At 33.9% G+C, this 13,974-nt stretch overlaps 2 protein-coding genes and 2 long non-coding RNA genes across 4 annotated transcripts in view; all 4 read left to right on the top strand.

The window, feature by feature from the left end:
• LOC110269054 overlaps window positions 1-6,236 on the top strand; it is a 29,831-nt gene extending 23,595 nt beyond the window's left edge. Inside the window, exon 2 of the long non-coding RNA XR_002358016.1 lies at window positions 5,962-6,236. This is a non-coding gene — a long non-coding RNA (uncharacterized LOC110269054). The remainder of the gene's footprint in view (window positions 1-5,961) is intronic.
• On the top strand, window positions 7,911-9,208 carry LOC110269309. Its single transcript, XM_021117062.1, has 2 exons — window positions 7,911-8,154; window positions 8,256-9,208. The coding sequence occupies exons 1-2, from the start codon at window positions 7,911-7,913 to the stop codon at window positions 9,206-9,208; spliced, it is 1,197 nt and encodes a 398-aa protein (XP_020972721.1).
• On the top strand, window positions 9,735-10,340 carry LOC107625967. The gene is made up of 3 exons (XR_001617440.2): window positions 9,735-9,766; window positions 9,941-9,943; window positions 10,236-10,340. It is a non-coding gene; the product is annotated as an uncharacterized LOC107625967 (long non-coding RNA).
• On the top strand, window positions 10,387-11,088 carry LOC110269308 (polycomb protein sop-2-like). The gene is made up of 2 exons (XM_021117061.1): window positions 10,387-10,519; window positions 10,588-11,088. Exons 1-2 carry the CDS (start codon window positions 10,387-10,389, stop codon window positions 11,061-11,063), a joined length of 609 nt encoding a protein of 202 aa, XP_020972720.1. The 3' UTR covers window positions 11,064-11,088.

Below are 13,974 nucleotides of genomic sequence, written 5' to 3'. Positions count from 1 at the left end.
AATTCATGAGATTTTGAGTTTAAAATTAATTAGAATTCATATAATTTTCATAAATATTTGGATATCTTTTATTTAAAATTTTAGTAATTTAATTACTCCTAGTTTTATTAAAAATACCTACTCTATACCCTAATTTTATTAAAAATAGAAAATAGAAACCTAATTTACACACACTTTTCAAACCATAACCCTTACCTTTTTTTCCAACTGCCCCCACACACAACCCCTCACATACACATGGGGAAGAGTGCAAAACAATCACTTGTAGCCACACTACAAAAAAAAGTGTTTAAAATGGCATTTATATTATGGGGGTTTTAAAAAACTGCCATAATATTTAGATATTATGGCATTTTATGATGCTGCCATAATTAAGTTTTAAAATTGCAGTTTTTTTTTGGGGATTTCGGCGGTTTTCAACCGCCATTATCCAAGCCATTACTTAAAAAATAAAAAGGCCCAAACCCAAGAAAAACCTTAACACTGATCTGGTGAAAGTGAAACCCTACAAAAGTGAAGCTGCTCCAGTGATCTTCTTAGCAGCGCTCTCCAGCGACTGAAACCCGAAACGACGATCTTCTCCAGTGCTGCTCTGGTGACGATCTTCTCCAGCGCTGCTCCAGTGACGATCTTCTCAGCGCCGTTCTCCGACGAATCGATACTTTCAGTTTTCACTTTCTTCTTGCTGTTCCTTGAGCTATCTTTTTAGTTCATTTTTTCTGTTTTTGACTTTTCTTTTTCTTCACTCTTGGTGAAATTGAAGTTTTGGTTGTTGATCTGTGATGAACAGAAATGGTGATTCTGGATCGAGGAGTTAGGGTTTTGATTGAGAACGATGGAGAGAGGGAAGATCGCGATAAGGAGGATCGATGATTCCACGAGCAGGCAAGTGACGTTCTAGAAGTGAAGGAATGGTTTGTTGAAGAAGACGAAGGAGCTTGCGATTTTGTGCGATGCTGAGGTTGGAGTTATGATCTTTTCCAGCACTAACTCTATGATTTCTCCGGTACCAGGTACTCGCGATCCTCGCTCTAATAAGCTCTTATATTAGATAGATCTTTTCTTTTTTGTGACTTCTCCGTCGATCTTTTCGTTTTTTTCTCGCTTTCTCTTTAACGTTGATTGCTCTATACGTTTGTTTCTCTTTCACAATGACTGCATTGCTGATTTGTTGCTTATGAGAATGGCAGTTTTGAATATGAAGATTGACATATATAATGCTAAGTCAACTAACTGTCTAACTGTAATTATTTAGATTTTCTTTATTTAAAAAATAAATGTATTCTCGTTGCTGTGTGAATGAATGCTTTTGTTGTGTTTGATAAAATGACAGGGTTCAATTATAGCTATTACTATGATTGTTATTATACTGAGCCAGAACCTTTTTTCAATTTATATCATAATTTCATGCTAGTTTGAGGGATTGTAGTTTACTCAGCTGCCAGCTCAGTCAGTTAGAATTAGAAGTAGTTAGAAGTTGTTTAGTTAGTTAGTTATACTAGATGAATAGTTAGACTTAGCTAAGTATGTTCCAGGAATAAGCTTGGTCTGCAAACCAGCTTCAGCCTCCTTTCTGTGTACACAAGAGTAGAGAATTTTAGTTCAGATTGTAATCATACTTTATCCTTCTCTGTTCCATATAATACTTATTCTATTATTTGTTTTTCATCATTGACAATATAGCTTGTTATATTACCGATACAGAGATGGCGAGAGTACGCATCAAGAGGACTATCGGGGTAAACATCATTTGGTTGCAACCAACGAAATAAAATTCTGCACATGAATAGATCTGTTTGAATTGTACTTGACACTGTTAGTTTGTGAAAATATCCTTAGTTATTTATTTCTGGTAACTTCAATAGATGGTTATAGTACATTTTTTTTTATCTGTGTATGAGTTATGACCGTGATGCATCTCCATCAGGTTTATGATTATCTGATTGATACTGCTGCTCGTGATCAAACAAGAGAGCGCACCAATGAGTTCTTGGAAAGTGTTAAAAGCCATGACCTAGCAAAAGCTGAGATTCTCAACATAATAAACATCAGGCCCACCAACATAGTCGAAATTCCATCACTAGAAGAGTTAGAAGAGTTAGGAAGTAGGTCTTCTGGAGCGAGCAACAAAGAAGCATGATCTTGCATGATAAATATTTTATGTATTAAGGATATATATATAGATAGTAAGACGAATTATTGAAAAATGTTATCTTTGATACTTTGTTTTTGGATTATGACTCTTGATTTTCGGAGATTATGTATGAATTAAAAATCTTGTTATAATGTTTGATTTAAGGTTGTGCCTTTTGATTATTAATAGATTTTAAAGTTTGAATTCCAAAAATGTCACTTCAAATAGGTAGTTTCAATTTCATTTTAAAGAGTATAAAATTGCCATCAAACTTAGGTAAAAACAATGATTAAAAATCGCCATTTTAAACGAAAACGGTGCCATTATATTCTGGTAAAAATGACGGTTATAAACTGCCATTTTAAACGAAAAGGATGCCATTAAACCCAGGTAAAAACAGCGGTTAGAAACTGCCATTTTAAACTAGGAGGATGCCATTAAACACAGGTAAAAACGGTGGTTAGAAACCTCCATTTTAAACGAGAAGAATGCCATTAAATCCTGGTAAAAATGGCGGTTACAAACCGCCATTTTAAACAATAACAAAACCGCCGTTTTATTTTGTTAAAACGGCGGTTAAAACCGCCATTTTAACCATCAAAAAACTGCCGTATTATCCATTGGTTATTACGGCGGTTTTCAGAAAATCGTCGTAATAACCAGAATGGCGCCCAGAATTCCGGCGTTTCTTGGAGGCGCCGTTTTTGGTAATAATGGCGGTTGTAACCGCCGTAATTTCCATAAAAAACCGCCATTTTAACCCTTTTTTTGTAGTGATATGTCAGTGCCACTATCGTGTCGCCATTGGGTGGGAGAGAGAGAGAGAGAGAGAGAAGCACTGCTGTAACAGGAGGGGAGCCTGGCTGCCCTCATCATTGCCAGCTCCGTCGATGTCATCATCATTAGAGCTGCGCGAAGCCGTCTTCACCATTGATGTTTCTCCTCGTTGTTTGTGGGTTGTCACCTCTTCTGCTTCTGCTATCACACCGTCATCTGTCCCTCTGGATATCGCTGCTTTTAAATCATGCCCTATCACTTGTTCTCTGCCTCCTCGTTGTGGCCCAACCTCTAATTAGATAACTCAAGTGTCTCTTGTTCTATGATTTTAATTGATTTGATTTTTGTTTTGATTTGAATATTGATTTGATATATTGCTGCCTGTTTTGGTCTCTAGTTCTCTGGTTGAAAGTGAATGTTCTATTTTGATCACTGGTTCAATTCTCTTGATGGAAATTAATTTTCTATTTTGATTACTGCTTTGTTTTGGTCATTGATTCAAAATAGAAAAATATTAATTCTATTTTGGTTGAAGCTATTCAATGCAAATAAAATTAATTTTGTTGTTAACTTTTGAATGTCATAGACCAAAAAATTTTTTTGATTCACTAAGTATATAATTGTTACTTTTTTGATGAGCTTGTTAAGGTTACCATCTCTTTAAAACCAAAGTATTGCAATCAAATAGTCTCAAAATTAAAAGATTGATAGCAGAAAATATTTGTATATATCCTTTAATTTGTATGATATATACATAAAATGACTAATAATAAGATAAAGACTTATAATGCGCCGTAACTAAAAGAAATTGGAATCGAATATTTGAAGTTAATGGTTATGGTTCGAGGATATATGGTAGTGGGTAGTTGAATATTTAAAATATTAATTTTTGAATATTTGAAGGATTTAGTTATGTTTAAATCTTTTTTTGTTTTCTATGAAGGTTGAGGCGAATTTGCATAAGATTTTTTATGATTAATAGTGTTAGTTTTCCATAATTTATATTCACATGATAAAATGATTGTTCATAAGATTATTATTTTTTACTGTTTAGGCCATGACAAATCAAATGAACAGATAGGGTTGACTATAGAAAATCATCAGAAAGTTAATTTTCTTAAAAAACCAATAGTTATATCTACAGATGTTATTGTTCCCTGTGTGTTCTTATTTCGCTTGATATTTTTTTATGTTTGGACCAGCAATATGATGATTTGAATTGTAGATACATTAAGCAAGTTTGACAATGCTCTTATTTGAGCAAGTTTTGTCTTTATCTTATTATGCAGAAAGTTGAGACGGTGGTTAAAACAATTGTGTGATAAAAAATTCTCTAACTCATCAAGCTTGTATATTGCGAGTTGATTTGGAGAAAGTTCTTCAGGATAATGCTTCATTGTTTTTTAAAATTAGTAGGCATTTATTTTTTCCAATGCTCTTATTGACAAAGAATCCAAGTTGTACTGTTAATAATTTGTACACATTTGATATTGTAGGTAGAGAAGATAAGCTGAACTTGGATAACAAGGCGGTGGTGAACAATTTTTAAGTAGAACTTATCCAGCAGGTTGGTTATCTTTATAATACTATTTTAGTATTTGTCATTTGTTGTGCCATAAAATGATTGTTCTATTGAAAAAGTGAAAAAATGTTTGTATATATATATATATAATGTATATAGAGTGTGTACTTATTGAATTCCAAAAGTAATTACTAAAGGAAGTATCTTTTTTCCTTTTGGAAAAAGAAAATTAAAGTATTATAAATTCTTCTTTTATTATGCAGGTTGATGTAACTGTTTAATTTTAGTCTCTCTTATTTTATCTTTTTTTTTGTGTTTTTTAATGGAACTTGTTATTTAAGTTATATAATGATTGAGAAATAAGTGACGAAATGGTTGTTTTTTATGGAATCGTAGACGGTAAAAATATCAAAGTTTTAGGAAAGATTTTGTCAAAAATTTGAATAAAAGTGAATGGAAAAAATTATAATTAGTGTTATATCTTGTTTCTAATTTTTGTTTTGTTTTTTTTTTTATTTATAGGAGTGCTAAAATGGTGACAACATACTACCTAATAAATGACTCAAAAATATTTTAATTCATAGAGACACTAATCTATATATTAAACTTTTAACTTTTGGTTGAACTTGTGAAAAAAATATAACTCGTAGAATTAATCAATGTAGACACTATGAATACAACTTGAGATGGTATTTGATGGATGTGGTGCATTGTAAAAGATTGCGACAAAAGACAATCGCACTGAAACATTAGACGAAAAGAATAAGTTGGAGTAAGATAATATAATAGAATGAGTATATAAAAAAAATACTGTAAAAAATTATAAATTCTATCTTAAAATGATCAACTTTGATGAAAAACGAAGAATACATCCTTATTCTATGAAGTAGTCAAGGAAGAATAATAAATTAAAAAATAAGTTGACTCTCAGATCTAGACTCGCAAATCACAAAAAAACACTATATATAGCATTTATTAGAACAAAAATAATTATACAAATTAGTTATTATTAATTAAGTTAATTTTTTATTATTTACGTTATACATCATATATTTGCCGTAATTGAATAAGCCATTATCATATCATATACATTTTTACATCTCGCTTTCAGTAGTCGAAAAAAACTCCAATTTTAGTATACTAAATAAAAGTAGACTTCTTTTAAGAAAAAAAAAATGACTAGTCACATCCGAATTAATTATTTTCCCTACCAGTTGGCAGATGACACTATAAATAAGAATGAGTTTGGTTATTAATCTTTCAAGAAAACAAAAAAGAAAAAAAATTCATATAATGCCTTCCTGATAATAAGCCGCCGTTGAATTCTTGAATATTAATTTGTTACCAATATATTTTTTACTGAAAAAAAAAATGAAACAAACATGCACTATAAAAGCGAAAGTAAACTTCTTCTTGATATTAATTTAGTTTAACAAATTTACAAAAATTGAATTAAATTTTCTCAAGTAAAATAGATATTATTTTTGCACATACAAATCCTAATGACAAGAAGATATTATTATTGCAGAAGGAACAATGAACACAGTGGCAATACAAATACATACAGTGTGCTTTGTTGATGGAGTCAAGTATTGTCCAAATAATATAATCCGTTGCCGAGTTTTCTGTCACACTAAGGGTTTTGAATTGGGAGGCCATTGTACAACAAAAGGTTGTTGCTGTGATATGATCCCTCCTGCATCCAAGCCTCCACTTACATAGTTACATACACTATATTTATATGTTTTTTTTTTTTATTTTTTTTGATACATAAATATAAATAAAGAGGATGTACTCAAAGTCGAGCCTTTTTAAACTACACTCCATTCTAAAAAATTAATAATATATTGGATCTCAATTTTGGTATTATCGCACTCAAATTTTTAACATATATTCAGCCAAAAATACTACAAGTTAGTAGAGTCTTCTAATCATAAGTTAAACACCGTGTTTAAAAGAACTACTTGTTTCTTTTTGAAAATCTATCGCAATTGGTAAAAATTTAACACACTTCCTGAAAATCTGAAATAATATTGTCTAAATTTTGTCTGAAATAAAATGCGAGTTTATAATTTGGTCGAAATATATTTTTATTTTGTCGGAAAATCTATTTGAAATAGACTAGTTTTTTTTATAGTGACATCAATGTCCAACTTTTTGGCGAATAACTCCTCTCAACCTAACCCTTCGATTTTTCTAAGTTTATGCAAAACTATATACAGAAATCAAGTTATAATTTCTTTTAAAAAATGAAATATCCTTTTTGAAAGAAAAAAATAATTTACAGGATAAAAATACAGATATATACATTTCTAGATTAATAAAAAAGAAAAAAATAGGGGGAAAATTTAAAGTTGTTCAAATTAAAGCATACATGAGTATTAAATGTTCAGGTTACTTATTGGCTAGGATTACGAAAAGAATTTAATTTTGATGTTAGTATAAATACAAGTGTATAATTATATCCATCTTTTTAGATAATTATTTAAGCAGTAAATTCTTACCAACATGTGACCCTTATGAATTTGAAGAAATACATCTTTCAACAATAAATGCAGGATGATATAAGAGTTAATTAATTGACTCATTTATTATAAAAAATATTAGATGGTCTAGGAGTGTATATGGTTCTAGTAAAACTAAGTTTGTTTTAACTCATTTATTTTTTAGATTCTAATTCAATTCTAAATTCAAATAAGGTTTAATTATTCTGTTGGTCCCTATAGTTTCGTGAAATTTTCAATTAGGTCCCTATACTTTTTTTTCCTTTTAATTGGGTCATTGCACCTATTTTTTTTCAATTAAATCCCTACCGTGACCAAACAGTTAGATTTAACGGAATATTCCGTTCCTAAATTAAAGATTCTCTAACTTTTTATGAAATCCCTAATTCTCTTTCACTCATATTTTCTAAAATACAAATTTACCCTCCCACACTTAGAAGGAAACTGTTCATTCTCTTCTCCAAAACTTAGAGAAAAAACTCATTCACATTCGTTGGTTGCCCACTCCCTCAGCTGCACAAATCAACTCCACTAGAATATTGCTGGAGGGTTTCACGTCTCCGGTATCACTACCGTCGTCGTAGGCGTTGGTGCTGCCTTTAGGTAAGACAACGCTCAACCTTTCAGTCGTTGAAGGGTTTTTCTTTTTTTCTCCTGGAAAAATTTGTCACATTGTTTATTAGAGCTTCCTTTTGTTTCTGAAAATGTTTGAAGAGGGATTTATAGTTTTTTTTGTTATGCAGTTATGGGTGATTCGGATTTCACTATCGAAATCCACCATGGTGGCAAATTTGTTGACAGTGGACAACGATTAGAGTATTTAGGAGGAATGGTTGTGGAGGATTTACATTTTGAGATTGATGAATGGTCATTGCAAGAGATTGTCAGTCAGCTAAAGTAACTAGGGTATAAGGGTTTCGCCAGGGTATGGTACAAGGAACTTGGGATGGATTTGAAGTCAAGTCTTAGAAAGATGAAGTCCGATGGAGATGCAATGAGAATAGCTAGGTCACTGGTGTCAAGTTCCTGCAAACATTGCGAGGTATATGTTGTCGATGGAGCCAGAGAAAGTAACGGGATTGAAATCACTTCAAGTGATGCTGATTATGTGCCAGAGGAAGGTGAAGACAGTGGTTCTGGGTTGATAGAGGTTGAAGTGGATGCTGAGTCAGAGCCTTCTACTGAAGAAGAGGTATTTGATGATAGTGCTGATGATGGTGACCATGAGGATCACTTTGAGTTTGAGGTGGAGGATAATGATCCACAATCAAATACATTTGGGGGATTTACTGGCCCACTAAATAATGAGGGACTGCAGTAGCTGGAAGAGCTGAAGGTGATGAAGGTTTAAGGGAGGGTGATGAGCAAGTTGGGGACATATTTGATGGATATGAGACTGATGACATAGACAGTTATGAGGGAGACTCTGATGATATGATAAAAAAGAGGAGGTTTCCTAAATACAATGAGGCAGAGATGAACAGAGAGTATGAATTTCAGGTGGGTTTGGAATTTAAATCACTTAGTCAATTCAAAGAGGCTGTTAAGGAGCATGTCCTATTGAATGGTAGGGACATTAGGCTTCGAAAAAATGATAAGGTGAGGTGTAGAGTTGTTTGCAAAGGAAGAAAGGAAAAGTGCAAGTGGGTTTGTTTTGCGAGCAAGGTTGGGGGTTCTGACTGTTTCAGGATCAAGACTTTGAATGGAAAGCATACATGTGGAAGGAACTATAGCGGAAGACTTGCATCAAGTAGTTGGATCTCAAAGAAGATTGCCAACAACATCAGTAGAGGGGAGGAGATGAAGCTTACGACAGTTATTCAGACTATCCAAGACAAATACATGGCCAATATCAGTGTTGGTAAGGCTTACTGGGCAAGGAGGAAGGCAAGAGAAGAGGTACATGGGCGGGCAATCCAACAGTATGCTGAGCTAAGGGATTACTGTGCAGAGATACTTAGGGCAAATCCAGGATCTAGTCTGAGCATATTGGTTGATAGGCCTTCTCTTACGCACCAACCCCGATTTATGAGAATGTACATGTGCGTTGATACAGTCAAGAAAGGCTTTTTGGCGGGTTGTAGACCTATTATTGGCGTGGATGGTTGTCACTTGAAGGGCGACCATGGACAGCAGCTGTTACATGGGTATATTATCTACTGCACTGAAACTATAAATCAGGGGCTAATGCAAGTCTTTCAAGAGGCATTGCCAACACTGGAGCATAGGCTTTGTTTGAGGCATTTATATGCCAACTGTAAAAAAGCATAGGGGGGTGGTACTGTACTAAGGGACCTCATTCTATCTATTGCCAAAGCTACCTATGTGGAAGAATGGAAAAGAAGGATGAATCAACTAAAGGAGATCAACAGAGACTGTTATGAGAAGTTGTTTGCTTTGGATCCAAAAATGTGGACAAAGAGTCACTTCACATTTCTGGCCAAGAGTGACATGCTGATGAACAACATCTCGGAGGCATTCAATGGAAGAATCCTAGAGGCAAGAGACAAGCCAATTCTGACTATGTTTGAATGGATTAGGTGCTACTTGATGACAAGGTTTGCAGAGAAAAAGAGAAGGCAGATAGGTATGAGGGCTCTGTTTTGCCAAAACCCAAGAAACGGCTAGATATCATCGCGGTTAGAGCTATGGAATGGCAAGCTAAATGGGCAGGAGACCTGAAGTTTGAAGTCCACCATAAGAACAGGATGATCATGGAAAGGTTTGTGGTCGATTTGATGGCTGGAAAGTGTAGTTGTAGGTTCTGGGGCTTGTGTGCTATGCCCTGTCCACATGCTTGCTGTGCTATCTTTGAGAAGGGTGACAACTGTAAGGCCCACATCGGTTGGAGAGGGGAACGAAGCATGCCTTATAAGGGTGTGGATACCTCTCCCTAGCATGACGCGTTTTGATGAGTGAGTGTGGGGGGCTTCGGCTAGCATCCCTATCGTCAAAGGCAAAACCGTGAGGCCTTGTGTGCCAAAGCGGACAATATCGTGCTAGCGGGTGGTCTGGGCTGTTACAGATGGTATCAGAGCCAGAACCCGGATCGATGTGCCAGCGAGGGCGCTGGACTCCCTTAGGGGGGTGGATTGTAAGGCCCACATCGGTTGGAGAGGGGAACGAAGCATGCCTTATAAGGGTGTGGATACCTCTCCCTAGCATGACGCGTTTTGACGAGTGAGTGTGGGGGGCTTCGGCTAGCATCCCTATCGTCAAATGCAAAACCGTGAGGCCTTGTGTGCCAAAGCGGACAATATCGTGCTAGCGGGTGGTCTGGGCTGTTACAACAACCTAGAAGATTATTGTAGTAACTATTACAGCAAGGCAGCATACCTTGCTACATATGGGCAGTCAATATCACCAATCAATGGAAAAAATATGTGGCCAAAGATACAATGTGATACCATCATCCCTCCAATTTTAGAGTTAAACCAGGAAAGCCAAGGATGGTTAGGATAAGAGAACCCGATAAAAATAGAACACAAACCAAATATAGAAGAACTGGAACTTCTGTTACCTACAGTAATTGTGGCCAATACAGACACAATAGGAGACTCTGTCCAAACCCTATAGTGGCAGGTATTGGTTGCCAAGTTATTTTGTTCATATGTTGAGGAACTATTATCAACTGCTATTTCATTTTGTAGCTTCTGAAGGCACACAAGGATCTGATGCTGCAACTAGAACTGGAGGAGTTGATGCTGCTACTGCTAATGAACCTGGTGCTGCTGTTGAAGCAAATGGATCTGCAGCTGCTCCTACTGCTAGATCCAGGATGTCTAGAGGGAGAGGCAGAGAAAGAGCAGCAGTAGGGATGGGCAGAGGAAGGGATAGAGGGAGGGCTACATCCATGACTGCACCAGCATCAAAGCCTTCAAACACCCCTGCACCACCATCACAACCTCCACACACCCCTGTACTACCATCACAGCCGGCCACCTTACCTACACCAGCATCACTGCCCACCACCTTGTCTACACCAGCATCACTGCCCACTACACCAGCATCTCAACCTTTACCCAAGACCAAAATCTTTGGTGTAAGAAGAAGTGGAAGACTCAAGATTGGAGTTAGGAAGACAACAAATCAGCCACCTGAACATGTTGACCTCACACTTGATTGAGGCTGAAGAGAGTTTAGGGTTTTTTTTATATCTATTGTGTTATGTAGGATATTTAGTGCTCACCTGTGACTCTGCTTTCTTTATGGTTCGGACCACTGTTATTATGTGTTGTAGACCACTTTTGTTATGTGGGTGAAAAACTGTTATGAGTGGGTGTCACATTTATTTTGTAGCTATCTAGGTATCCTACATTATATAATGTAAAAAATAATAGTATCTATTATAATTCAATGCATCTTTTGTTTTACCTACTTTGTTCTCAGTATCATACTTCTATGCATATTAAATAGCAAAGGAACAACTTTCATATAGAGAAATTAAACAACATTTCATATATCTTCATTGCACTCAATATAAACAGTACACTATTGTCTTATATAGACTATTACATTATCATAACAGCCATGCTTTCTACATCTTTACATATAACACTGCAACAATCAAAACACCTAATATGAAAACCAGCATAATTAGCATCTTGTATTGCTTTTGCATACTATCTTCCATTTTAGCAAATTGCTCTTCCACTGAACTCAGCTCAGCACATAACCTTTCTACACAGGCATCTATTTCTCTAACTTCTGCAATTAATCTCTCTAGATCCACACTTAATCTGTCTATCTTCCTTTCTTGTGCCTCCAATTCTCTAACCCTTCCAAGTACTTGTTGTGAACTGTTTACTCCATCTTCTCCAGATAACTTTTCTTTCCCATCAACCCACTCAAAAAATTTGCATCTTCTATTAGGACAAGAAATGAATCTTCTGTTTGAATTTTTTGATGTACTTGAACTACAAAGAATCAGAATGTTTCCACAAAAGCAACGAACCCTCCTTTCCTTTTGCTTCAACCATCCACTCTTCTCATCTTCTTCATCATCAATCCACTCGAAGAACTTGCATTTTGGCATTCTCCCACAACCAACATACCTTCTTCCATGGCTTGCTACTGCCGAAGAAGACATCACAGCAACTGGCTCACCACAAAAACAAAGATGTCTCTTCTTGACGAGGGTTCTAAAACTACAGACTCCTGAAGATAACTGACTCTGATCCATGAGTATTGACATAGTGAGGGTAAGGGAGGCAAACGGAGGAAGAGAAGTTTGAGGAAGAGGCGAAGAAAGAAGAGAGTTAGAACTCAGAACCCTATTGAGTCTCGTTGATTTGTTAGGGGTAGACGAGGGTTATAATGGTCAAATTATCCATTCTTAACGTTTTTTGTAACGTTTATTGTCAATAGGGACCTAATTGAAAAAAAATAGGTGCAGAACCCAATTAAAAGGAAAAAAGTATATGGACCTAATTGAAAATTTCGCAAAACTATAGGGACCAATAGAGTAATTAAACCTTCAAATAAAAAAGAAAAAAATAAAAACAAAATTTTTAAGTTGTTCAAATTAAAGCATACATGAGTATTAAATGTTCAAGTTACTTATTGGCTAGGATTACGAAAAAATTTAATTTTGATGCTAGTATAAATATAGGTATATAATTACATCTGTTCTTTTAGATAATTATTTATGCAGTTAAAATAAAAAATAATTATTTTTATTAATATAATATTACGTAATTAGATGCATGTATAAAACTATTTTAAAATGATAATGTATCAAAATTTAATTCTTATGAAAATGTGATTGTTCTCGATTTGAAGAAATACATCTTTCAACAATAAATGCAGGATGATATAAGAGTTAATTAATTGACTCATTTATTATAAAAAAAAATATTAGGTGGTCTAGGGGTGTATATGGTCGGGTAAAATTAGGTTTGTCTTAACTCATTTATTTTTTAGATTCTAATTCGTCTCTAAATTCAAAGAAATCTAAATATTTTCGGGCCACAATTATATCGAGTCTAAATTGAGTGAAAATCGGACTTTTAAAGCTTTAACAATAATTAATAAAAAAATTTATTTATGATGTACTTATTTATAAAGAAACAACTTGTTATCGAAAAGTTGATTCCATATTTGAATTTGAATTTGTCCATAAATTCAAATTTGATGCTTTTTTGATCTATTTTCTAACTCAACAAGTATAATTAAAAATGAAATAATAAACTTATAATTAATATAACATAATATTAAAATTAATTTAAAATATATATACATTTTTTAGTTTTCTTAAGGTGCACATATGTTAGGTGAAGTTGGATTCGTCTTAATCCAAACTCGACTCTAAATAACGATAAAATTTATTTTTAAGATCCTTATCTAATCTTAGACTCAATAAAATCACATTAAATTAATCCTTAAAATATTTGAATTTGGATCGGATCTTTGGATGAACCCGCTATATACATTCCTAAAGTGGCCAACAAATTTTTAAATTAAGTCTGATCAAATTACACTTACCATATATATGTGTTCTTTATTTTTTATGAAATCTTTATTTACACTTTTTTTACGGTTTCCGATATTTTTTCCACCAATCTCCTTCTTTTGCCAAATCTTCCCTTTTTCATTTCTTTTCTTTTCATTATTATCTTTTTCTCTCTCCCTAAAAAAGAACAATAATAAAAAAAAGAAAAAAAAGAGAAATCCGTATATCTTGTCCAATGAAATTTATTTATTTTTTTAAATGTGAGAATTTTTTAACTTCAATTTAATTACCAAAGAGAAAGGTCAAAAGAATACTAAAAAAATAAATAAATAAACAAATTTGTTGAAAATTTAAGGGTAAATGTTTGAATTACTAGTTGGCTATTATGAAAACCATGACCCTCCGATTTTTAAAATACAATTCTTCGTTGTTTCTTTTACTTGTTTTTATTTCTTATAGTATTTTCTAACTCCACAAGTTAAAGGTTAATTTATCGTAAGTTTATGTCTTATTTAAAAATTTATTATTGACTAATAGATTGATATATATATAAAATAGAATTCAAACTTCTAATAATACTTACTTA

Source organism: Arachis ipaensis, chromosome B02 (assembly GCF_000816755.2).
Source record: "Arachis ipaensis cultivar K30076 chromosome B02, Araip1.1, whole genome shotgun sequence".
Classification (NCBI taxonomy): domain Eukaryota; kingdom Viridiplantae; phylum Streptophyta; class Magnoliopsida; order Fabales; family Fabaceae; genus Arachis; species Arachis ipaensis.
Note: the sequence above shows the minus strand (reverse complement) of the source record. Positions and strands in the feature narration are given on the sequence as shown.